This window comes from Cyanistes caeruleus, unplaced genomic scaffold (assembly GCF_971803275.1).
Source record: "Cyanistes caeruleus unplaced genomic scaffold, bCyaCae1.hap1.1 HAP1_SCAFFOLD_96, whole genome shotgun sequence".
Classification (NCBI taxonomy): Eukaryota; Metazoa; Chordata; class Aves; order Passeriformes; family Paridae; genus Cyanistes; species Cyanistes caeruleus.
Genome location: NW_028255898.1, coordinates 951,972 through 978,272, shown reverse-complemented (window position 1 = coordinate 978,272; position 26,301 = coordinate 951,972). Strand labels below are relative to the sequence as shown.

The following is a 26,301-nucleotide window of genomic DNA, read 5'->3' as shown; positions in this document are numbered from 1 at the left end:
TGAATGATCAGCAAGTCTCATTTATTGGTAACTCTAAAACCACTTATATAGCATCAATAATTAGGCTCATACATAGTGCAAAAGCAAGCTCATTCTTGGATATTTTTATTTAAGGTCAACTCCACCTAATTCCACATTCCTGTGATCGCTCATCTATGCTGAATTCACATTCTTCTGATCACAGCGTCCTGTTCTCAGTTAACAGATATCACTAAGGCCTTCCTGACCTTGCAACATCTCACACCAACTGTACTCTATTGTCTCATTCTTTCCCAGCTAACTGCTGCATGGGAACATGACCTTTGCTCTCTAGCCATTCCTCTGTAATTCCCCTGTTTTCTTTTTGTACTAAGAAAACTGTAGAAGTAGCCCTTTTCATCATGTTTTGTAAGCATTGCAGTATGCAAGGAATAAACAGTAGCACAATCACAATGATCAATATAACAATTGCCATTTGTGCCAAATATTTTAACCATCCTGTGAGACCTAGGGATTGAAACCATTCCTCTAATGGATTTGTTTCCATGGTTAATATTTTCATATTGTTCTGTAGTTGTCAGAGATGAGCATGAATAGACACTGAATGGTCAGAAAGATTCATGCAACACATCCCATCAAAGTCTTCACAGCCGTGGCCCTGTGCTAATAGCAAAAAATCAATAGCAGCTGTATTCTGCAATACAGCATGCCTAACACTCTTCCTATCCAAAAGCAAATCAGACAAAACCTTTGATGTAATATTAAACTGTTTTCCTGTCTAACATGCCAGTCGTTGTAACTGTGTTAAGGCTTGAGCACTAGATACTCCAGGTGTAAAAACAGCTGACACAATCACTGTAGGACGTTCCCAAAGTTCAACCTGATCCTTGCATTCTGGCCCCAATTGGAACACACTTCTCTTTGTTCGTAACCTGGTTCTATTGGCTCCTCATAGTTGCTGTATAGTGGGTGCAAACAATGTCAATTTCCCAAAATAAAAAGGCCCTCCATAAATGTTTGCTGGCAATCCTTGCCATGCACGATCTCCACAGATTAGAAAAATACCAGGTGGTAATTGTAGAGGTGAACTGCTAGAATTTACCTTGTGAGACCAGTTGCCACAGTATGCATCATTATTTTGCAAATACAGCAAATTTTGTGGAGAAACATTTGTACCATTTGGCCCATGAGACCTTTTTGCATGATTGTTCCTAGCCCAATTGACAAAAGTTAAACAATAATTGCTAGGGGCTGAGCCTAACAGTCTTAACTCTTGTGGTTCTGACCCGGTAAGATTTAAACCTGTAGCAATGTACCAAATTTGAGCACCAATGGGATTTGCTGGGATTAAACCTGTGTCACAGATATTGATCCTGAATTTACCTGATGGAATTTCACATAATGTTTTGTTTGCTTCCTTGGGTGTTTTCCAATTCTTTGTCCAGTTTTTAGACATTGTGGCATTGAGAGAATCATCTAAAGGTGCGCCCACTAAACAAGTTCGAAAAGGATCTGAAGGGGTGGCCATTGAAAGGCAAAAATTATCCTGTCTAGTTTGATTAGCCCACGTTACCCACGTATTTTGTTTCTCTTCCATGTCAATCAAAAACCCTTCATTTCCCTTTATCATGGTAAACCACCATAACAACCTGATCATTGGTAGTCCTTTAAGAACCTTACAAAGATTGTGGCAGTTCAGCCAGCATCTTGGCTGGATCCCATGGGAGATCTTGCTTCTCTTTTCTTTTACCCCTCTGCCTCGCGCGTCGATTCAGTTGCTTCAAACCACGGGCTGTTCCATCTTCTCAGCAGCAGGGATAACTTTCAGGGAAAGACCCTTTCTCTCAAGACTGCCGTTTTAAGAATTGCTCCCAATTTTTATTTTTTACCCCTGGAATATCACACCTGACCTGTGTAAGTGTTTTATGACAGCGTATTGTGGTTATTTCAATAATATACGGCAAAGGGGTATTAGGATGATAACAATAATTTTCTGGATTAATCCCAAAAGCAAAAATCTCTCACCATCTATCAGATCCTTTTTCAAATTGTCCTGTTTGCACACCTTCCTGTAATGCAACCTCAGTGAAATTTCTTTCAAAGTTGTAACACTCTGTACAAATTCCTCTTGGGGATCGACCCCACTTAGAATGTGTCCAGCACTTTTATTTACACACTTTACAAATGTAACATACAAAAGGAAAACATTCACACTCTGGTACTGTATACAAGATTTGCATGTGAGAGTTCATCAGATCCCGTCTCTATGTTGCTGGCAGAGAGCGAGAAGTATCTGCAGAATTTTCTGGATCAGCTGAAGGTAAATCCCTGGGATCAGCAGGTTTAGTCCATCGGCTCGGCACCCAGACAGGCCCTGTGGGGGTAGACACACAAAGATAACCACGTCCCCAATACAGTACCTTGCTGGGACCTCCCCACAGTCCTGTTTTTGGATCCTTATAGCGAACCCATATTGGACTTTGAGTTTTCTCTGCTTCAGGTGCACTATGACGTATTGCTGCAGGCAAATCACTGTTTCCGAAAATACACAGAAAATTTTAAACAAACAATGCAATAATCATTCTTGTGGATCTTTGATCTCTCTAAATTTGTTCAGATATTGCTTTAAAGTACCATTAGCTCGTTCTACTATTGCCTGACTTGTGGGGGAATGAGGAATCCCTGTTATGTGTCTGATTCCCCATGATTGCATCACCTGCTTAATTCTACTACTACAATAAGCAGGCCCATTGTCTGTTTTGATAGAACGTGGAACTCCCATGACTGCAAAACAACTTACTAAATGTCGCTCAACATTCCGTGCTTTCTCACCAGATTGAGCTGTGGCCCAGATGTAATGACTGTAAGTATCAATGGTGACATGTACATACTTAACTCTCCCAAATTCTGCAACATGAGTAATATCCATTTGCCACAACTCATTAGCCTGTAATCCTCTAGGGTTTACCCCAAGACCTAATCCACTACCTTGATTATGAAAACTACAAATAGGACATGCTTTGACAATAGCCTGAGCCTCCTCCAAAGGTATCTGAAACTCCCGATGGAGACCTTTTGCATTTTGATGAAAGATGGCATGAGCTTCTCTAGCTAATGTCTGTGGTGGGACAGGACTATTTTGTGTCGAAGAAACCAATTGATCTGCCCTAGCATTTCTTTCTCCTAAACCCACATCCCATTTCTGGCTATGAATATGGATAATAGCAAAGGCAGCAGTCCTCAACTTTACTGCTCTTTGAAGCTGCAAAAACAGTTCATATAAATGAGGGTTTCTTACTTCCTTAATGTCTGCATTTTCAATACGTTCACTCACTCCTGCAACATATAAAGAATCAGTTACCACATTAACAGGACCCTTAAACTGCACCAAAACCCAAACAACAGCGACTAATTCCAGAGTTTGTAATGTGTCCTCCTTTTGAGCTGGAATAATATGATGATTCCATTGTCCTTGTGAATTTTGCCATGTAGCAGCAGCTGTGCGAGATTTCTTTCCAGCATCAGTGAACACCGTTGATGCCCCTGGTAACGGCACAAATGATCGTTTGGGCTTTTCAATCCAATTCTGCTGGCCTATCCATCGTAGTGGTATTCGAGGCACCTCCTCAGTACTGACCACACTGCTGTTGTCAAGCAATGCTTCTTGCAGTATGGAGCTGTGAATTAAATACCAATCTAAAGTGTCTTTTTTTTTTTTTTATTGGTATCTGAATTACAGCTGGATCTGCATCCATAATTTGTCACAATCGCTTCTACCTTTGTTTTATTAAATTTGCTAAAATTTCAATTTTTTGAATTAAGGTATGTCTCTGTTGTAGTGGTGGCAACAACCACTCTAATACCCATATCTCCCCTGTTTTCTTTTGTTGTTACATTCAGGCACCGATGAGATGTTGATGTCCAAACCATACAGAAAGGTTAATGTCCAAGTCTGGATCTCGCCTACGAACAACACCTGTCTGGACACAGTCCATTATTTTATTGAGAGCTTCTTGTTGTTCACTGGTGACCTGTATAGGTGCTGTAGGATCAGTACCTTTCAACAAAGGTCATAAGGGTTGTAAAAGTTCATTAGGAATACCCACACCAGGTTTAAGCCATTGCAAATCCCCCAGCAATCACTGAGCATCATGAACAGTATGAAGTGACATGTTCAATGACAGTTTCTTAGGGGCAACATACTGCTCAGTTAAAGTCCCCCCGAGATATTTCCATGGGGATGACTGCTGTATTTTCTCAGGTGCAACAACCAGTCCATTCTGAAGTAGTTGTGTTTCAATGTCCTTAACTTGTTTATCTGCAAAAGGTTGTGACTGAGCAAAAAGAACGTCATCCATATAGTGATAAATAATGGTTGTAGGCCATCGAACACGTAGTGGCTGCAAAGCATTATCAACATAAAGCTGGCACAAGGTAGGAGAATTACACATACCCTGTGGTAAAACTGTCCATTCAAATCTCTTGTCTGGTTCTGCTCGATTTAATGAGGGCAAGGTAAAAGCAAATCTGCAAGTATCCTGTTCATGCAGTGAGATAGTCAAAAACAGTCCTCTAAATCAATTATTAACAAGGGCCAATCTCTTGGCAACATTGCAGGATTGGGCAAAACAGATTGCAGTGCCCCCATTGGCTCCATTTGTTCATTTACTGCACGTAAGTCGTGCAGCAATCGATATTTTCCAGATTTCTTTTTAATAACAAAAATAGGGGCATTCCAAGGACTTGTTGACAACTTTAAATGTCCTTGTTGATATTGTATTGGAGATGCAAAAACACTCGCTCGCGGTGAGAGACTTCTCCAGGGTCAAGCTGTTCAAGTATAAGCGATTTATTATAAGAGTAAAAGGAGGGGAGACCCGTGTCCGCCACCAGCCTTGGCGTCCACGTGGTCCGGGGGAGGGGAGACAGAACAGGTAGAGCAGGGAAGGTGAGGTTGGATGGGGGAGGGAGGGAGTAAGAGAGCAACAGAGGGAAAGAGCAGGGAAGGCGAGAGGGGTAGGAGCAGGGAGAGGGGGCTGAGAGTTAAGAGGGGGGAGAGGGGAGAGGGGTAAAGGGAGGAGGGAAGAGAGAAGAGTAAAGAGGCAAGAGGTAAGAGTAAAGAGTAAAGAGAAAGAGAGCGAAGTTCTTGTTACAATCCAATATATCTTTTTCTATCGTGAATATTCTAATTACCAGAAACCAATCACCATGAGACACAGCCACTAAAGAATTTACATACAACCTATGGGCTTCCCTATATTAACATACAGTGTTGCATTTTATACTCTACAGAGCTTTACAAGTTCTATCCTCGTTTCTTTACCTCTGGACTTTCCTATCAACAGGACATTGGTTTGTCAGCAGGGATTCTCCTTCTACTGGCTAGGCTATTTTCCTTTGGTCATATAGTAACTCAGTATCTTATGATTCAAAGCAGGCTTTCATTTCTATCTCAATTCTAGGCCTCATACCTTCAGAATCTTTTGTTAAACAAACACATTCAGGTTTCCCTGCTTCATCCTCCCCAACATCTCCTCTGTCTCGATGAACTAATAAAATGCTAGAAACTGTCTTATTCGTTAATTTTTGCACACACTGAAGTATACAGGGTACTGCTGCTAAAACTACAATTATTACTATTAAAATAACTAAGCCTATTTTACAGAGTTGCTTTAGCCAGGGTACAAAGCTTAAACCATCAAACAAATTGTCTAGCCATGATGGGTCATCCGTTGTTGATTTGGTTTGCTAGATCTCTTAAATTCTGCAGCTGTTTATGGATAGAAACAGAATGATCAGACAAATTCATACAGCATAGCCCTTCAAAATCTTCACAGCCGTGTCCATGTGCTAATAAAAGATAATCAATGGCGGCTCTATTTTGTAAAGAGGCATGTCTAACTGCTCCTTCATCTGTCAGTAGTTCACTGATCATGGCAGAGGTGGCATTTACTTCTTTGCTGAGCCAGCATCCCAGCTCATTTAGCTGTCTTAAGGCTACTGAGGAAGTTAACTGAGGTAGGAAAATACTTGTAGCAACTGAACGGCCAGAGCTCCAGGGGTGAAAATCACTATCACAATTACTATCATAGTGATGTCCCCAGGAGGATCTTATTCTCCTGTTTTTCTTTTTGATTACCTCTTTGACACTGGGAGCAATTATTGTAAGTTGTCCCATGGCACAAGGGCCACCAGTTATTTTTGAGGGTATACCTTGCCAGGCCCTGTCTCCACAGATGAGCCAAATTCCTTTGGGGAATCGAATAGGAAGTTTGTTAAAACGGTCTGCATGAGGTTCTTCATATGTAAGAAGCTTAGTTTGCTGGCACCATGAGGTCATATTGTTATAAACGGGGTGGTACGGGGTGACATTTAAATTAGGGCTGCTCCTTCCTAGGAGATGGAACAGGTAACAGGTGTTCATAGTTAATGAACCCAGGATTTCTAATTCTTGAAGATCAGATTGATCCACTTTAGAATTATCAATATAATCTTGGTGTCTTGCACTGGGAGTTGGAGAAATGTGGTGATCATCATATGGCCAATACTTTTCAAGAGTAACATTGTCAAAACCCTTTGGGAGAGGTACTCCAACTAGACAGGTTGAAAAGGGTTTGTCAGGGCTTGTGTCTGATAGGCAGATGGTGTCAGAGCCTGCAGACTTGGCTAAGGCAACCCAGACATTTGTCTTAGGTTGATTTACAGGTAAAGCTTCACTACAAAAACTATAGCAAAAGGTTAAAAACAATATGCATTTACACAAATACTGAAGTTTCATTTTCTGAAACAGTCTTAAGCAGGTCATCTTCGCCTGGTGATTCTGCGCAGTTCAGGTCTGGGGGCTTGCTTCTTTGCTTTTGTTTGCAGAGTTGTCAGCTGATGCGAGGGTGTCTGTGGGTTTTGATGTGTGGTATGGCTTCACGTTTTTTGCAGGGATCCACTTGAGTCCTCCACCTGTAGAAACACACGCAAACCCTTTCCCCCATGTTACAAGGTTATACGGTCCTTCTATCTGTCCTGACTCCAAATTTTTAATTAAAACTGGGGGGTGATCTTTCAGTTTTGCCTTTTTGTTGTTTAAGAAATGTCTGTAAATGGGGGGGTCTGGCTCTTCTGCAGAGCTATTCAAGAAATTGTAAACATACAAGGCCTTACTCAGCCTCCTTTGAGGTGTAGCCTGGGCTTCTCCCCCTTTCTGATGATCTAAAATACGTTTTAGAGTTTGATGTGTTCTTTCTATCATTCCTTGACTCGTGGGGGAGTAGGGAATGCCAAAGGTGTGACGAACACCCCAGTCATTTAGAAATGCAGCTAATTTTTGTGAAACATATGAAGGACCATTATCTGTCTTAATTTCTCTGGGGACACCTAAATAGGAAAACGCTTGTGAGAAATGTTGGCAAACATCTTTTGTTGTTTCCCCTGTATGTACAGAAGCAAAAATTGCATTTGAAAATGTATCAATGGAGACATGAAGATTTTTAAGTTTTCCAAAAGAGGGGTATTTAGTAACATCAGTTTGCCGTTTTTGCAAGCTTTCCAACCCTCGTGGGTTGGTGGCTCCTGTAGAGGGGATTGGTTGAACAAGCTGACAGGCAGGGCAGGCCCGTACAATACTCTTTGCTTGTTCGAGGGTAATGCAAAAGTCTCGTTTGAGTGCTTGCGCATTTTGGTGGAAAAATGCATGACTCAATTTGGCCTGTTCAACAGTGTTAGGCAGTGTAGTTGCAGGAAGCACTAAAGCAGAGCTTTCAATGCTTGCTGCAACTTCTTCTTCAGATGCTGCTGATGCCAGTGCATCAGCTCGTGCATTTCCCTCTGCAATAGATCCTGGGAGACCAGAGTGGGCTCTAAGGTGGGAAACAAAATAAGGATTACTCCTGTGTGACATAATTTGGTAGAGGCAGGTGAGACAAAGACACAGTTTGTCGTTATTCACATCTTTTAAAACAGATCTCTCAATCCTCTGAATAATATTGGCGACGTATGCTGAATCAGTGATTAGGTTGAAGGGTTCTGGGAAGAGCTGAAATGCTCTTACAACTGCTGCCAATTCAACAATTTGGGGAGAGCCTTCAACTTTTTGAACATCTTGTTTCCAGGTTTTAGTTTCTTTACTCTGCCATGTTATGACTGAGTTGTGTGTTTGTCCTGACCCATCAGTGAAGAGAGTAATGGCATCTAAGGGTTCTTCACTGAGCAGGGGTTTTTCTCTGTAGCATAATTTAGCTTTGATTAGTTTGTGCGCTGGATAGTGGATAGAACAAACACCTGGAAAATCTAGTAAGGCATAGAGCAGGTCTTCAGATTTTTGCATTGCCCAATCAAAATAAGTTTTTATCAGGGGTAAGTAAATGGTTGTGAACTCACAACCAGATATTGAAAGAAGTCTTGCTCTGCCTTTGATGATAATTTGGGATATCATTTCTAAAGATGTGAATATTGTCTTTGGCGACCTGTAGGGAAGAAAAACCCATTCAATTATTAGCAAAGGATCTTTTTGAGATGGGTCCCACTGAAAAATGAGACCATGCAATCTCAGTTTTTCTCCCAACACTGCAAGGAAAAAGGGTTTATCTGGAACATAGCGGTGCGCTTGTCTGTTTTGCAAAGCATCTGTAATTTTTTCTAGAGCTTTGTAGGCCTCAGGGGTGAGAAATCTAGGGGATTTGATGTCACTGTCTCCCCTTAGCAAGTCAAAGAGTGGGGCTAGTTCATCAGCTGTGATTCCCAACACAGGCCTGACCCAATTAATTTCTCCCAAGAGCTGCTGTAAATCCTGTAAGGTACGAATGTTAGTCCGCAGTTGTATCTTTTGTGGTGTGATGGATTGTTCTGTTAGCTTCCATCCCAAGTACTTCCAAGGAGCAGCTTCTTGTATTTTTGATTCAGAGATTACCAGTCCAGCTTTTTTTATTTCTGTGACTACTCTGTTGCGGGTTCCTTCCATCTGTTTTTGTGTTGGCGCTGCGACGAGGAGATCATCCATGTAATGAAGGATAACTGATTGTGGGAATTGCTTACGAACCGGAGACAACACATGGGCTACAAAATATTGACAGATAGTAGGTGAATTTCGCATGCCTTGAGGTAGAACAAGCCAATGATACCTCTGGAGGGGTTCTTGTAGGTTTGTACTTGGCACTGAGAAAGCAAAGCGGGGTGCATCATCTGGATGCAGGGGGATGTTGAAGAAGCAGTCTTTTAGGTCAATAATAACAAGTGGCCACTCTCTTGGGATCATGGAGAGGTTAGGCAGTCCAGGTTGGAGTGGTCCCATGCTTTCAATTACTGCATTGATTTTCCTAAGATCTTGTAGCAATCGCCAGGTGTCAGAGGCTTTCTTGTGGATAACAAACACAGGTGAATTCCAGGGACTGTTAGTGGGTTTAATGTGACCTTTTTGTAATTGTTCAGTTACCAGTCTTTTGAGGGCACTCAGCTTATTATCCGGCAAGGGCCACTGGTCGACCCAGACAGGGGTGTCAGTTTTCCAGGTCAGTTTTAAAGTACTGAGTGCTTCAGTGGCCCCTACAAAAAACCCACTTCAATTTTTGCTCCCCACTGTGAAAGTAAATCTCTTCCCCATACTGTGATGGGTTTTTGCACCACATAGGGACGGATCAATCCTTTTTTTCTTTCTGGTCCTGTAATGCTGATTACAGACTCACTTTGTAAACACGGAGTGGCACCTCCAATGTCTGTGATAGTACCTGAGGGATTTATCAGCTTCCAATCTGCTGACCAGTGATCATTAGAGATTATAGAGACATCTGCACCCGTATCAATCATCCCTCTGATATTAACCTGAACCCCACAACTAGACAATTGGCAAGTTATCATTGGCCGGTCACAGCTTATGTGTTGAATCCAACATACCTCAGGATTTTCAGGAGCAGCTGGGAAACAGCGTGGTGGTATCTGATCTATAGTCTCCAGGGGCAGTGCTATAGCAATAGCTATAGGGGTGTTAGGCCGGATGTGTAGTGGGGGGTCATAGGCTTTGGCTAACACCAGTAGTTCTTCTTTGCAGTTGACTGACATTACACAAGGCAGAACAACCAGTCCCAGGATGCTATTCCTTTCTTTGCCTACCACTAAAAAGTCTTGTCTTTTTTGTGAAGTTCCAGTGGTGCTTGTTGATATATAGTCATAGCCGTTCTCTTTCAAAAAGGTTGTTGGTTTGGAGGCTGCCAGAGTGCACCAAGACCCTGGGGGTAGCAGGTCTGTGTCATTGCTTGGGATTCTGCTGGCGACGAAGCGAAGTGCATCGTTGCTGGGGTATGGACAAATTTTCCCTTGGGTGCTTGGGATGCCACTACTTGTTTCGTCACGCGATGGCATTGCGCGTTCGCTTTCGGGTTTTTTGGAATATGATTTTTAGCATTGTTGTGTTTGGCATACCACTGCGAATTAGGATGTTTGTCCCTGTCATAGGTAGGGTACTGATTTGGTGCTTCTGCAGTCCCTTTAGCTGCTGGGCAGTACCTCATAATGTGCCCAGGTTTTTTGCAAAAATAGCAAGGTCCTGTGGTTACTGCAGTTTGCATAACAGTCATGTTGTTGCTCTGTTGCTGGGAGTTTAGGTGTATAGCAGTTAAGATTTCAGTGAGTTTTTGGTCTCGTGTATCTGCTTGTGCTGTTTGAGCTTTAAGAGCTCTTTCAATTTTTTCTCCTAAAGTCTTTCCGAGTTCATTTGCTTGGATCGTTGCCATTTGCTGTGGACTTCCGATTTTGTTACAGGCATTAATCATTTCAGGCACTGTGGGTCTTTCTTTTCCTAGGGCTTTGATGACCCTCTTGCATTCTGCATTAGCATTGTTCTCGATAATGTCACGTACCATTATCGGGCGGGCTATCTCATCACTGCATTGCCTCTCTGCTGCTTGGAGTACTCTGTCAACAAAAGTGGTAAATGGTTCAGACAGCTCTTGGTTAATCAGGTTATATGCTTTTTCAAAAGTTCCTGCAGGTTGAACTTGCAAAAAAGCTCTGCGAGCCATCTTTTTAATGTCATCTAATACTATTCTGGGTAAATTTATTTGATCTTCGTTTCTATCATCAGGGTGATCACCAGTTAATTTAGACATAGTGAGGGCACGAAGATCTGCATCAGTACTTTGCCTGTAAGTTGCTAACACTTCTGTGAGCATTTTTCTCCATTTGAATTCCCACAGCATATATTGTGAGTCTGTTAGAGTTACACTAGCAAGATTTTTACAGTCATTTGGTGTGTGTATCCTTCTAGAGTACTTTTCAACAGTTGTTTAAAATACGGGGAACAAATGCCACTGTCTCTCACTGCTTTTCTTAGTTCTTTTATATCCTGAGATGGGATGGGGGCCCATGTTTTGGGACCTCCGGGCTGTTGGCTCACTAAAACAGGCATAGCCAAAGGATTAAGACTTTCTTCTCTGCAGATCTGGCGCTTTACTTCATGCCAGTCTGTCAGGTGAGGATTGTTGAAGCTGTTTTGGGTGCTTTGCAGAGGCGGCAGCTGCGACGAAGGGGAGCTGAGCAGGAGTGGGCGGGCCGTCAGGTTAGGCGAGGGGACCTCTGTGTATGGATTCAGCTGCGATGGTGGCTGTTGTTGTTCCATGGTGTCGGGTAGAACTGCTGGTGCGGCAGATGCAGACGGGATCCGTGTGGCAGAGTCGGGTGGAAGCGATGGAGCAGGCTGCAGCGCGAGGAGGGGTTGTGGGAACGGGACAGTGGCCGAGCTGGGCGGTGGCGTAGGCGGCGCGGGTGTCAGCAGCTGTAGAGCCGGGGCTCCGCGTCCGTCCTTGCTTTCCCCCCCCGCGGCTTGTGGGGCTGGCACGGGGCGGTGGCACGGAGGACACGGGGGCGTGGCCGGGACCAACGGCGATAGAAGCGGTGACTGCGCATGCGTGGATGATGTCAGCGCCGCAGAGCAGCATGGGGGAGTGGTGTACGGCAGCGCGAGTTCCGAATCGGGCCGCGCCGCACCGCTCGGGACGGTGTTGCTGGACGGCGGCGGCGGCGGGACTGGCGACTGCACAGCTGCCGGGAAAGCGGAGCCCGCGGGGCACCAAGGCGGCGCGGGCGGCACGGAGGGGGTGTAGGGGAACTGAGCTGCGGGAACCGCGATGCCGAGGGTGGGCGGGGTGGCGGAGCCGGGGACCACGGTGTCGGCGGGGGAAGGCGGGACCGCGAGGACCGCGCCGCCGGGGGTCGGTGGGGCCGCAGCGGCGGCGGGGCCCATAGCCGCGGGGACGGTGGAACGGGGCGGGACCGCAACATCGGGGGAAACTTGGACGGCAGGAGGGGGGCAAAAGTGGGGGGGCGGTGGGACGGGGAAGGCGGGGGGAGGGGTGGGAATGGAGCGTGCCGGGACTGGGGTAGGGGGAACGGGGGCCGCGTGCTCGGGGGGCGGGGGCACACCGGTCCGAGCGGGCAGGAAGGGAGGGGGGCCGGCGGGGAGAGAGGGTACAGGGGCCCCATGGTCGGGGGGAGGGGGCACACCGGTCCGAGCGGGCAGGAAGGGAGGGGGGCCGGCGGGGAGAGAGGGTACAGGGGCCCCATGGTCGGGGGGAGGGGGCACACCGGTCCGAGCGGGCAGGAAGGGAGGGGGGCCGGCGGGGACCGAGGGTGCGGGGGCCGCGTGGTCGGGGGGACGAGTAGGAGAGACGGAGGTCACGGGGTACGGGGGGCTGGTCGCCCCTTGTGTATTCGCAGCACACATTTCTACCAGTGCTCTGCAGGCTGGGAGGAGTTTAGCGGCTGCCATATCTCGGCGGGAAATGTTATTAAAAAGCTTATTACCAACTGTGTCCCAGAAATCTCTGGTAAAAAAATCTGAGTGTTTTGCGTTTGGGAAATTAACTAGAGTCCAGGTTAGGAGGGTTTTTAGTTCTCTTTTAGGCAAATTACTTTGGCTGGCTTTCAGTAAGAATTTTAGTTGCTTATACAGCTTTTTGTCTGGGGTTGAATAGCTTTGACCCATGATAGACTGGTTTGTGACTCACCTCTTATTTAAATGATGTTGTCTCGTCTCTCAGAGCTCGGGCGATGGGTGCTGGCCAGGCACCTCCCGTCCGTTCTCGGGTGTCACTTAGTAATACTCGCACATAACCACGCTGCACAGCCGTCTAAAAACTACGGTTTGGACACTGCAGCGGAAAAACTTTTAGAGAGATCGGGGTGCAGATGCTGTGGCAGCGTTTGCCCCTCGCTCGACCACGTAGAGGCTTTCCTCGCCCAGCCCAGGTGAGACGTCGCCTTGCAACGCCCCCCTGAGCTCCACGGGGGCTCCACAGAAACCAGGGGTTCAGACGCTGCTTGGCAACCTTCACCCCGAAAAACCCACGCAGGGGGGATGTCCCGTGTAGCACAGAAGAGATGTGGCTTCGCCACACTTCTCAGTGCCACAGGGCCCTGCGGAAACCAGGGGTGCAGAGGTCGCCTGGCAACCTGCACCCCGAATAAACCACGCGGTGAATACCTCTAAAGCTCCAGAGCTGACGCTGCTAAGCAACAGCCGGCCTGTGCCCGAGGGTGCTGCGGAACAGGGGAAAGACAGTTACAGTGTTACGGTGATCAGCCGCATCAACTGCACTGTAGACGGCCTTAAAGGGTGAAAAACCAGTCTTTTTAGTTACCAATGATGGAGAAGTGTCTCACCGATGGAGAAGGCGTGGGACGGGTCTCAGACAATGGGCGCCAGGTATTGGAGATGCAAAAACGCTCGCGGTGAGAGACTTCTCCAGGGTCAAGCTGTTCAAGTATAAGCGATTTATTATAAGAGTAAAAGGAGGGGAGACCCGTGTCCGCCACCAGCCTTGGCGTCCACGTGGTCCGGGGGAGGGGAGACAGAACAGGTAGAGCAGGGAAGGTGAGGTTGGATGGGGGAGGGAGGGAGTAAGAGAGCAACAGAGGGAAAGAGCAGGGAAGGCGAGAGGGGTAGGAGCAGGGAGAGGGGGCTGAGAGTTAAGAGGGGGGAGAGGGGTAAAGGGAGGAAGGAAGAGAGAAGATTAAAGAGGCAAGAGGTAAGAGTAAAGAGAGCGAAGTTCTTGTTACAATCCAATATATCTTTTTCTATCGTGAATATTCTAATTACCAGAAACCAATCACCATGAGACACAGCCACTAAAGAATTTACATACAACCTATGGGCTTCCCTCTATTAACATACAGTGTTGCATTTTATACTCTACAGAGCTTTATAAGTTCTTTCCTTGCTTCTTTACTTTTGGACTCTTCTTATCAGCAGAAGGACATTGTTTTATCAACAGGGATTCTCCTCTAGCTGGCTAGGCTATTGTTCTTTGGTTAACCAGTACTCAGTATCCTATAACTCAAAGCAGGCTTTCATTTCTACTTTGATTCTAGCCTTCATATTTTCACAATCTAGTGCCAAACAATCACATTCATAAGGTTTCCCTGTTTCACCTTCCCCAACAACCACCTCCCCTAATGATGAACAGTTCTGTCTTATCCAGTTGTCCCTTTTCCTTTCTCAAGTACTGGAGGAAATGTCTGTGCAGACGATGACATATGCTAGGGGAAGCAATGTCTCTGTGCCAGCTCCTGATGCAGGAAAGGAGGAAATGCCAGGCCCAGACACAGGAGGTAATTGCTGTGCTGGGCTCTCCCTCGGCCGGGCTGTGTGCCAGCAACTCTTCCCCTAGGGCTGGCCCTTGCATGGCTGAGCAGCAGCCAAAGCTGGAGGTGCCACGGCTTCCAGGCCTCTGGAGCTCATTCCCAGCCCCTGGGAAATGGGACTCATTCACCAACATCCATCCCACTGCAGCTGCTCCTGGAGCTGGCCCTAAGCATCCAGAGGCCCCAAGGCACAGGAGCAGCCCCGAGTGGGAGCCCTGCCACAATCCCAGGGCCACAGCCAGCCCTGGCTCCCAACTGGGCAGGGGCTGCACTGGCCCCTGACAGGGCCTGGCTCTGTCCCCTTGGGCTGGAGGAGCTGTCATGGAGCAGGGAGGGTCAGGGGTGGCAGTGGCTGCTCAGGGATGGGTTTGGCCCATGTCCCTGGAAGGAGCCACTGCCCAAGCAGCTGCGCTGTCCCCGGGCTCTGCTCCCGGCCTTCTGCGCTTTGTTGGGTGGCACAGCCTGTGCCAAGGGCCAACAAGGTGCCTGCAGGCCCCAGCTCTGGGGGAAACAGAGAATGTCCTGGCCATATCCAGCGTGCTGCCAGCTCAGCAGTGGAGCACAGCACAGGCTCACGCTGCCCATTGCTTTCACAGAAGCACTTGGCAAGTCAAATATAAATGCTGAGAATCCACCGAGCACCCCAAGAGTGTTCTGCCCGCAGGATGTGCGCAAGTCCTGCATGATAGGCACTGTAGTGACACTGTTCACAGTGCCCCTTTCCATGGTTCTCTGCTATGTTGGATTCCGGTGGTGGAAGGACAAGAAACGGTAAGTTGTTGTTCATCCCCACCCTCCAGCTTCTTGAAAGGCTGCTCATAGTCGGGAAGCATTCCCAGTGAGCCTGCTGTGCACTTGTGTCTAGTCCTTGGTTGCCCAAATAACTCTCCCAAGAGTTCTGCTGCTGCCCAGGCCTTTAATTGGCCTCTTAATTGCTGGGCCTTGTCCTGGGGAGCCCGCTGGGGCTGCAGCCAGTGCTGGCTCCCACTGAGGCTGCCTGGCCAAGAGCAGCCCCAGGAGCAGCGGGCAGAGGCAAAGCAAGGTGGGCAGGAGAAAGAGCGGGGACGAGATTGCCCTTGAAAGGCAGAGGCGCTCTGGGGCCCACTCCTGGCCAGGGACCCTGCCCAGAGCCATCTCCTGCTCGCCGGGGCCTTGAGGGGCAGCTGTCCAGCTGGGCCAAGCTGTGCCAGCAGCTCCAGCCTTGGCCGCTCTGGGCCCTGCTGTGCAGGAGGGTCCCTGCGTGCCAGCGGCAGCTGGGGGCCTCAGCCACCTCTTCTCTCCACAGTCGCCCTGCTGCAGCTGCAGCTTCCCGGCCAAGAAGGCACGACTCTCCCTTGCCCCCAGGGAGCCCAAAGACTGTCCGGTTTGACAGCTCTCAGACGTGGCCTCAGAAGGAGGAATCGTTCCAGAAAGCAGAACACCAGCACTCCGTGCCTCCTCCACGGCCCCCCAGCCTGGCTGTGAAGCAGAAGCCCCCTGAGATCCCCCCACCTCCTCCCCTCCCAAGCCAGCCACCCTGGTCCAGCTAGGACTGAAAGTGGGCCAGCCACAGCAGGGCTTGGGCCACCAACAGCTTGGGCCATCTGCTCTTGGCTACAAATAACACGTTACCTGTGGGTAACAGCCAGAGGCAGTTTTCCTACTGTTTTACTTTCAACAGGGAAGGGCTGAAGATTCTTCCCATGCCCTGTCTCATCCTTCACTCTTTTGATTCTCATATAGCTAGGTGCTTGCTGAATCTTTTCAAATAACTTTATTAACACTTCATGTTTTACCCCACCTAGCAAGGGGGAAAAAAAAAAAAAATCTTCAGTTTAGACTTCATTTTTACTGTGGTTGAGCCTCTCTGATTTTGAGCAATTGATTTTCCATGGTACTTCTTCCCTTTTCCTTCCTATCTACCCAAAGTTCATCTGGACATGAAAATCAACAGAATTACTGAGATTCACCTCAAAACCCAGAAGAGAATCTAGCACAAAATATTCTCTCTGTGTACTGCACAACAAGAAATATTCAGAGGAAAATACTGTGGGAGCTGAGGCTCATGGAACTCCCAGAATCCTGAGCCTGCAGAGGAGGCAAACAGCCCTGGCAGTGGCTGAGGGGAATTCTCCTCAGACTCCTCAGAAAGTGTGTCACTTCAGGAGGGGAAAGCTTTTAAACTTTGCCTTACCTTCCTCCTGTGCTAAAATGTAAGGCTCCTCCTGAGAAAATACTGAGCTACAAACAATTCTCTATTCCTCAACAAAGATACTCAGGTGCTCGACTTAAAGAGTAAAACTAAATGTGGTCAGAAATTTCCCATCAAAGCCCATTTGCAGAGAAACCCCACCATATGTGAGCAAATATTTATTAGCACCGGTTCACTCTAAAGATTGCTCCTTTTTCATCCCAGAGAGAATATCAGAACCATTTGCTCTTGGCAGGACTCCTTGGATGGCCCCCAGACCTGGCTCCTCACCAGGCCTTGCCTGAGCTGTTCATGCAGCCGGGTAGCACCACCTGACTTTGCCACCCTGTTCAGACCTTGGGCATGGCTGGTGCCACGGTCCCCTCTGGTGCCACAGTCCCCTCTGGTGCCGTGGTCCGCTCCTGGATTGTGGCATGTCCCTGCTTCTGGAGGAGTCCTGCTCATGCTGCTGCCGGCGTTCAACAAGGCCAGTGCTACTCCCCAGCCAAAGAGGGACTAAAGTCACTGCTTTTGGCAGCTCATTGGAACGAATACATCACTTCATCTCTATCACAGATAAAAACCCACATACTCCTAAAACCCACATACCAGCATTATAAAGTCACCTCATCTACAGAGGTGAGGAGGCCTGAGCAAACAGAAGGTCGGCTTTCAAGCACATTGCGTTTTTAATTCAGTGGAAGCACTCAGCTGTTCACAAGCCTTATTTGTCAAACTGGACTGTGCGATGCTATTCTCTTGTTTGTGTTAAAGAGGAGCCAGGGAGAAATTAGCTAAGAAACCAGAAACATTTGAGGCTCAGGCCTGGTGCACAAATGGAGCAGGGTGGCACCTGCCCGCTCTGCCCGCATCCCTTTTCCTGCCGGACAAAGGCAGACGCAGCTCTGCTGGGGCACCATGGAAAGGGTTCTGATCTGTGCTCCCTTCTAGATTGAGGTCAGAACATGGATTATCTGGAAGCCCTGGCACATGGCAGTTTGAGATCCATGGAGAATGCTGGAGGCAAGTTCTCAATGTCCCTTTCCACACAGAACAATCAGTGTCAATGTGGCAAGAGCTCACTCACATCCATTGCCTCCTGAAGATGCCACCTCCTGTAATGGTTAACAGTTCTTATTGTTGTGGTGTGTTTTGTTTGAATGGTTTCTCCCATTATTCCCCTAAGTCATTGGTTTGCTCCTAGTTTGTAGCCTCCTATCCACCTATCAATCCTGCCTCAAGCCCACCCCTTGTTTTCTCATGTTCCCCATCTGTCATTACACCCATTTGTCAGTCTTCCCTTAGGCCAGCCTCCTACCTGAACCACCCCTTTGGAAATCCCCTGATCTCCAATGCCCCATTGGCCCATGTGACCCACTCTGCTCCCCTTGTTTCCCCTATTGTATTGTTGAATGGTACCTTCCACTCCTCCCATAGCTTCTTCCTATTGGTTAAAATTTTGTACCCTCCCTCTGGCCTCCCCCATATAAAAACCCCCACACAATTGTGTTTTTGGTCTTCAGTCCCTGGACACTCCAGTGGAGTAAAAGCCTTTGGGACCCATACTGGAGGTCTCCTCCTCATCCTTGTCTCCACCATGTGCCTACCAATATCCTTGTGCCGTGGAGCATTTGCTCTAAGCCGCACCTTGGGTCACCCTGCTGCCGAGTGTCACGATCCCCTAACACAAGTGGGAGTTGTGAGAGGTTCGTTTGAGCTCAGAGTGCAAAAAGGACACCAGGGGATTTCAGTTTAAATCACAACAGCAATGATGCATCTTTATTTTAGTGCCAGCAACATGGGTTATGTGATAGATGAGAGGGGGAGGGAGAGAGAGAGGGAGAGAGGGAGAGAGAGAGAGAGAGAGGGAGAGAGAGAGGGGTAAAGAGCCAATGTAAAGAGAGAAAAGAGGTGGTTATGGTTACCAACAGACGAGATGGGGTCTCCGGTGTCTTCTTCCATGGGGAGATCTCTCTTGAAGAAAATAACTTAGAAAAGTAATTTTTACAGTCTTTCAAAGCAAGGGGCAGCTGGCCAAGAGGTGGAGAAATTCCCAGGCTATTGTGATGAGACCCCTTGCTCTGGGAAGCAGGTGTAAGGTACAGAACAGGCCGCTCCTTACAAGTCCCTGCTCAGCAGCAGGAATGAAGGCAGTGTACCTTGACAGCACAACAAGCACACCTGCAAACCATCACCTGGCAAGCTTCCACCTCAACCAGGCCAGAACCCCTGCACAAAGTCCCTTGGGGTCTTCAGGGTCTCAGTCTCTGTTCTTGCAGTGGTTGTGAGGCAGCTGAGGGAAACTTCAGACTGTCTCTTACACCCTAGTAACCCCAAATGACACCAATGACCCCAAATTACCACAAATAACCCCAAATTACTCTAAAGGACCACTCTGACCCCACACCTGACCCCAAATGATCCTTCTGGCCCCACACCTGACCCCACAGGACACAGACATTTACCCCCTGCTGAGCTCAGTCCTATACAACCCCAAATCCTTCAAAAATCCCCAAAATTTGACCCTGGGAACTCCTGGATGAGCAGGGTCAGTTCCTGCGCAATGAGGCCTTTGTGCCCTTCTCGGCCAGTGGGCACCCCAAAAATCCCATAAATCCTTGGGGTGGGGTCCTAAATCCTTCTGGAATCCCAAAAATCCCCAAATTCCTTTGGGGTGTGGCCCTACATTCTTCTGGAATCCCAAAATTCCTCGGGATGGGTACTCCAGACCCATTTGGGACCCCCACCCCTGAAACCCCCAGACCCTTTTGGACCCCAATCCCAAAGCTCCCAGACCCATTAGGGACCCCCCCAGACCCTTTTTGCAGTAGCCCAGACTCTCTTGGGACCCCAGACCCTTTTGGGATCCCATAGCCCCCAAAGTCCCCAGACCCTTTGGAATTCCCTTGGCCCTTTTTGAATCCCCAATCCCTGAAACCCCCAGCCCCTTTTGGAACTCCCAGCCCCCTTTGGGACCCCAGACCCTCTAGAGACCCCCATTCCTTTGGGACCCCCTGACCCTCTAGAGACTCCCAGACCCTTTTGGGACCCCCGACCCTTTGTGGTGGGGCGGTGCTGACGCCCCCTCCCCACAGGGCAGTGGCTGTGCCTGGGGGAGGCGCTGGTGCAGGCAGAGCTGTTCCTGTTCCTGACCTCGCTGCTGCAGCGCCTGCGGCCGCGACCCCTGGCACCCCCCGAGGAGCCGCCCACGGCACCCCTGGAGAGCAGCTTCACCAACATCAGGCCCCACTTCCAGCTCCACCTGCTGCCCCAATGAGACCTCCCCAAATTCCAGACTGCTCCCCAAATTCAGGAACTGCCCCAGGATCTGGACCCTTCCCCATGGATGGAAAATCTCCCCCCAGATCCTCCCCAAATTCCACTCCCAACATCCCCCCCACTTCCAGCTCAGGATGGTGCCCCGATGAGACTTCTCCCCAAATCCCACCCCCAAGATGCCTCCCCATCGCTGGAAAATCCCCCCAAATTCACCTCAAATACCGCCCTAAAATCGGGAATCCCCCCTGAGACCCCTCCCCAAATTCAGGTCTCCCCAAAATGCCCCTCCTCACTGGGATCAGGACCCCTCCCCATCAATAGAAATCCCCCCAAACCAGAAAAATTCTCCCCAAATCCCCTTCCCAAAATCACAAGACCCCTGAATTTCCCCCCAAAACCACCAAATTCCTCCCCCAAAATCCCAGCATTCCCCACAAATCCCCCAAAAAACGGAAAAACCCCCATACCCCCTCAAAACTCCCAAATCCTCCCAAGACTAAACCCCCCCCAAAACTCCAAATTTCCCCAAAAATCCCAAATTTCCCGCCAAACTCCCCAAATTTCTTAAAATCCCCAAAATTCTCCCCACCCCCCAAATTTTCCCCCCAAAACCACCAAATCTCCCAAAATCCCAAATTCCCCCTCAAGATTCTCAAATTACACCTCAAATCACCAAAATTTTCTCCCCCAAGAATCCTAAATACCTCCCCAAAAATATGGGGGGGTGCCCCTAAGCAACCAAATCCCTTCTCCCCAAAATTTCCCCTGGACCCCAAATTCCCCCCAAAACCCCCAAATTTTCTCCCCCAAACCCATTTTTTTTCCCCAAAATCCCAAATCCTCCCTTAAAAGACCCAAAATTCTCCCCAAAATCCCAAATTTCCCCCAAACCCCCAAATTTCCCCCAAATTCCCAAATTCCACCCCAAAACTCTGGAGATCCCGCCCAAAAAACCAGTGACCCCTCTTGAGAAGCCCCCTAAAATTGCAACTCCCTCCCCAAAAATCATCAAAAAAGCTGAGAACATGAATTTTTTATTTCACATTTTTCACACTTTGGGTGGGGGGAAAACCCCAGAATTCCTGGGATTTTTCCCGTTTTTTGGGGAGGGGGTTGTCCCCAACTTTTCCAACGCCCCTCAGGCGACCCCTCCCCAAAATTCCTGCCCCTCAGCCCCCCAAATTAAGTGCACATAAATAAAAAGAGGGAAAAAAAATAGGGAGGAAAAAAGGTAAAAAAAAAAAAAAGAACCGCCCCCCCCCCCCCCCGCCAACCCAAATATGGGGGAAGGGGGATGGAGGAAAAATTGAGGGAGGGGGTGATTCCCCCCCAAAAAAAATTGAGGGACCCCTCAAAAAATTGGGGTAACCTCCTCCAAAAAAACCTCACATTCCAAAACCATCAAAAATAGCAAAAAAAGGCAAAAAAATTTGAAAGATTTTGGGGAGAACCCCCCAAAAATGTGTCAAAAATGAGGGACCTCCCCCTTGAATCCAAGAAATTTTTGGGAAAATTTTTTTCCCAAAAGTAATGGGTTTTTGTGGGTGGCAGGGGAGGAAAGATCCCCTCCAAATTCCCGGGGGTTTTCCTGAGATCTAGTGGAGGCACTTGGTCCTAGAGGGAGACAAAAAGGTCATTTTAGGGAAATTAAGGGAATTTTGAGGGATTTGGGTGAATTTTAGGGAATTTGGGGATTTTTGGGGGGGTCTGGGGGCAGGTCTCAATTTTGTGGGGTCTTGTGTTCCGGGGCCGCAGGATCATGACCAGGGAGGCCACATTTACCAGGAACAGGCATAGGACACCAACGAGATGGGATTCTGCTCAGGAAACCATTTATTCAGCTCAGGAACAAACTCAGATCCAGAGACAGCCCCAAACAGAGGCAGGGAAATGGGGTTTGAGAACCAGAGTGGAGTTCAAGGTCAGGGACCACTGGGAACACAGCAAGGGAGAAACCCCAGGGGCCCAAACCCAATCAGAAATCCCTGGGCTGCCACCCTACAAAGGGTCCAGGGTGGTTTCTTCCTGGGCTCACAGGGCCCATCCTCCGAGGTGGAGGGATGGAATTCCCTCTTGCCCACACCTCTCACTTTAACAGTGTTCATTTGAAACTCAATCCTTGCCTCCCTGGGCAGGGGCACCTCACACAAAAACTCACTCAGTAATGGCCTCCTGCTCCATTCATCATCCCCAAACTTTGGCTGTCTCATTCCAGACCCCACCCCACCTCCCCAATCCCAACCTCAACCCATCCCACCCCTGCTGGACACCAACACCCCCTTCCCAAGCCCGATTTACCCCATTTCACACCTCCCAATCCCCATCCCACCCATCCTGCCCCACCCAATGCCCATCTCACCCCTCCTGATTTGCATCCCACTTCACCCAGTCCCCTTCCAACCCCATTCCACCTGATGCCTTCAGAAGGCTGACCTAGAACAGAGGCTGGACAGAGTTAAGAATAAAGTTTATTAAAAGGCCTTAAAGGATACACCTTGGGCAGTGCAAGAACCTGGCCAGGGCTACACCCAAGAAAGACCAAAAATGGTCACAAAAATGATCATGAGGTCTCACATTTTCAGAATTTTAAGTCCATCTGCATATTGGGGCTCATCTTCCAGTTACAGCTTCAGATGATGAATTCCCATCCTTCTTGTTTTCTCTCTTCAGTCCACCCTTGTTCATGCTTTTGGGCCTGGAACTTGTAACGACTGTCCTTGGTATCAAGCTAGAAAAGGAATTGTTTTGTCTACCTACTCTGTGAAGAGAGCTCACTAACACTTAATAGGAAGTTCAAAACTACAAATGAAGAGAGTGCAGAATATGAAAAATATGAAAGCTAAAACTTAAGACATCACACCCTGTGGGACAGTGGAATCCAGTAATTTTGGGTGGGATTGAGTAGATTTCAATGGCACTGAGTGGTTTTGAGGTGACAGATAGAACTCGCTCATCTCCTTGAGTGCCAAGACACGGAGACAAATATACCAAATACCCCCCAAACCCTCCCCATTACCTCCCTGAATACCAGATTCCCTTCAAGCACTAGTAAAAAGTGAGGCTTTAGATGCCTTTGATGAATTTCTTGACTTTTTACCCAAATTTTGTCTATTTTAAAGGGATGAAGATGAATTAAAAGAATATCAGGGCCAAATCAAAATGACCACCAGCCCAGTGTCTTCCCAACACAGATCACTGGGAACGTGGGTCATCAGGGCTCTGCCCAACATGGGTCCTCTGATGGGGGATGGAGCTGGGGCAGCGCACAAAGCTCCTCCTGCACTTGGGGCACTCACAGGGCTTCCCTTAGTGGTGCCTCTGTTGGTGTTGGGTCAAGTTAGAGCTCTGGATGAAACTCTTCTCACACTCAGGACACTCATAGGGCCTCTCCCCAGTGTGGATGCGCCGGTGGACGGCGAGGTTGTAGTTTCGCTTAAAGCCCTTCCTGCAGTCGGGGCAGCGGAAGGGCCTCTCATCCGTGTGAATCCGCTGGTGCTGGAGGAGATGAGAGCTGATCCGAAATGTCTTCCCACATTCGCAACACTCATAGGGCCTTTCCCCAGTGTGGATCATCTGGTGGATGGTCAGTTGGGACCTCCGGATGAAGCTCTTCCCACATTCCCCACATTCATAGGGACTTTCCCTGGTGTGGGTCCTCTGGTGGCTGATCAGGCTGGAGCTCTGGCTGAAGCTCTTACCACATTTCCCACACTCGTAGGGCCTCTCCCCAGTGTGGATGCGCTGGTGCCTGATGAGGTTGGACTTTTGATTGAAGCCCTCCCCACAGTCAGGGCAGCGGAAGGGCCTCTCCTCTGTGTGAATCCGCTGGTGCACAAGGAGATGGGAGCTGGTCTGAAACCTCTTCCCACACTCAGGACACTCATAGGGCCTCTCCCCAGTGTGGATGCGCTGGTGGATGGTCAGGTGGGACCTCTGGCTGAAGGTCATCCCACATTCCCCACACTCGAAGGGCCTCTCCCCAGTGTGGATGCGCTGGTGCCTGATGAGGCGGGAGTTGTACTTGAAGCCCTCCCCACAGTCAGGGCAGCGGAAGGGCCTCTCATCTGTGTGAACCCACTGGTGCTGGAGGAGACTGGAGCTGATCCGAAACCTCCTCCCACACTCAGGACACTCGTAGGGCCTCTCCCCAGTGTGGATCATCTGGTGGCAGATCAGTTTGGTGCTCCGGCTGAAGCTCTTCCCACACTCCAAGCACTTGTAGCGCTTCTCCCCATCCTGAAGCTGCTCATGGACCACCAGCTCAGAGCCCCGGCTGGATCTCCGGCCACCTTCCCGGCACAGGGTGGGTCTTTCCTCCTCAGAGCACCCTGGGATGGGTTTGGAGCCCCTCCTCCTGCGGGATCTCCGGAGCTTTTCCTCCCCATTGGATTCCTGTGCTGTGGTACCACTCAAAATGGCCCCTTCCACAAGGTTCTGCCGTGGGGATTTGTCCTCCCTGGTCTCCATCCTCAGCTCCTGGTCTGGGGGAGAAAGGACAAGGAGAGGATGGGATTTGCCTCCGTGCTAGAGGGAAGGGGAAGGAGATCCCCCCAGTGCATCCCCGGCAGGACGGCGTCGGCAGCGGGGTTGTCCTGCAGCCGGGGGCCAGGCTGGGCTGGGAGATGGAGCAGGAGAGAGGGGGAAAGGGGCACTGACTTCCTTCTCACCTGCCTGGGTGTCCTGGGGCATCTTCCTCTTCCTCACAGCCTCCTTCTCCATCCAGCCAAGGTTTGGGAATGAGAAATCCTTGTTTGGGGAAAAATACAATTCATGAGCATATTGGGTTAGGGGGTTCCTCCTGCCCAAGTCCCTCTCTAGAAGTCACCGGCCATCTGGAGTCCATAAAAACCTCCCAAACACCAAGATTCAGCCCTGAAAATGCCTCCCAGGAGTTCCCTATCTCTGGTCTCTCCCCTTTGCTGTTCAGTGGTTTCCCCCTGTCCCAGCTCCTGGGGGTACTGAGGGCTCCCCACCTACTCAGTCCCTGCCCTCCTCAGGCTGCTGGGAGTGCCAGGAATCTGAAAAGTTTTCCCTGTTTCCATCTCCCCACTTAGGGATGCTGGGACCCCCCAATTTACCCCCAAGGGGCATTTTCTGCTCAGCGTTGGAGTTCTTCATTCTCCAAACATTCCACCAAAAAACCCAACCCAGGGATCCCCCAGGATATCTGGGCAAAGCTCCCCCTCCCCGGTCACCTGTGGGATGGGGGATAATGATCCCGTGGATGGGGGGGGCTATGAATTCAGGGAGCGCTGGACCTCGTGGCCCCTTCTCCTTTCCCTGATCCTCCTTTGTCCCTCCTCTACCTCTTGCTCCCCCTCTTCCTCCCTCCTCCACCTCTTCCCTAACCCCACCTCCCGCTCAATCCCCCGCGCTATTTGAGCCACTCAGAACACAGTTCCGCGCCCAAACCTCCTGCCGTGCCTCGCGCCGTAAAGAGCCCGGTTACAGCTCCCCAGGTTCCCCCCAAGTGCTCCTGAGCCGTATACATTCGCCCCGAGCACCTGCAGCTCGGACGCAAAAGTCTTCTCCAAGTCCTTCCCCACACCGCCAAACGCGCCTTCCGAGCCACTTCCGGGACTACAGCTCCCATCATGCTCCGCGGCGCCCATAGAGCGCTATTCCAGCCGGGACTTCATCTCCCGTCATGCCCCGCGCCTCACCGGAATCCAGTGGAGCTGCGCCTACAACTCCCGTGATGCTCCGCGGCCCCGTTAAACTGTATTATACCGGCGCCTACAACTCCCATCATCCCCCGCGACCCAGAGATTTCCCTGTTACAGCCCCCTAAGTGCCCGCCCGGACCCCCAAAGTGCCCCCAGATTCCCCTCCCTGACCTCCAAGTGCCCCCCTGGACGCCCAGGTGCTCCCCCGGACCCCGAATTGTCCCACAGAATCCCTAAGTGCCCCTCCAAGTGCCCACCCGGCTCCCCCAAATTTGGGGTTCCTCCAGACCCCCAAATTCTCACTAAATTCCCTCCCCAGACTCAAAACTGCCCCAAATGTTCCTCAGAAAAGTCTCCATGGACCCCAAAGTGGCCCCTTTTACACTGTCTGAGAAAATTATTAAAAAGATGATCAAAGGACTAAAAATTGGAGCAATTGGCATAAAGTAAAAGAAATAGTGGTCAATTAATTAATGAAGGGAATTGTGGTACTTAGAACCAAAGACCAATAATGTTTTTTGTCCCTGAAAATGTATCAATTCTTTTATATAAATATAAAAATTAGGTTACAAAAATACAGAATAA

General features: G+C 49.0%; 2 protein-coding genes and 1 long non-coding RNA gene across 4 annotated transcripts in view; 1 reads left to right on the top strand and 2 right to left on the bottom strand.

The window, feature by feature from the left end:
* Positions 1–25,635, bottom strand: part of LOC111922030 (uncharacterized) — a 57,636-nt gene extending 32,001 nt beyond the window's left edge. The window contains 3 exon segments of the mRNA XM_086873387.1: positions 23,416–24,531; positions 24,718–24,796; positions 25,555–25,635. Of these exon segments, the coding sequence (XP_086729513.1) occupies positions 23,416–24,531; positions 24,718–24,769 (1,168 nt within the window). The 5' untranslated portion in view covers positions 24,770–24,796; positions 25,555–25,635.
* Positions 4,813–13,651, bottom strand: LOC147646482 (uncharacterized). 2 transcript variants are annotated; one of them, XR_015281864.1, is made up of 3 exons: positions 13,621–13,651; positions 12,966–13,109; positions 4,813–10,875 (listed from the first exon to the last, which is right to left on the bottom strand). It is a non-coding gene; the product is annotated as an uncharacterized LOC147646482 (long non-coding RNA). The 2 variants fall into 2 exon arrangements; XR_015281863.1 differs by lacking the exon at positions 13,621–13,651 and having other exon boundaries at positions 12,966–13,426.
* LOC147646481 (uncharacterized) lies at positions 13,593–17,816 on the top strand. Its single transcript, XM_086873412.1, has 4 exons — positions 13,593–13,663; positions 14,461–14,568; positions 15,198–15,372; positions 15,887–17,816. The coding sequence occupies exons 2-4, from the start codon at positions 14,472–14,474 to the stop codon at positions 16,128–16,130; spliced, it is 516 nt and encodes a 171-aa protein (XP_086729538.1). The 5' UTR covers positions 13,593–13,663; positions 14,461–14,471; the 3' UTR covers positions 16,131–17,816.
* Positions 25,636–26,301: the final 666 nt, after the last annotated feature.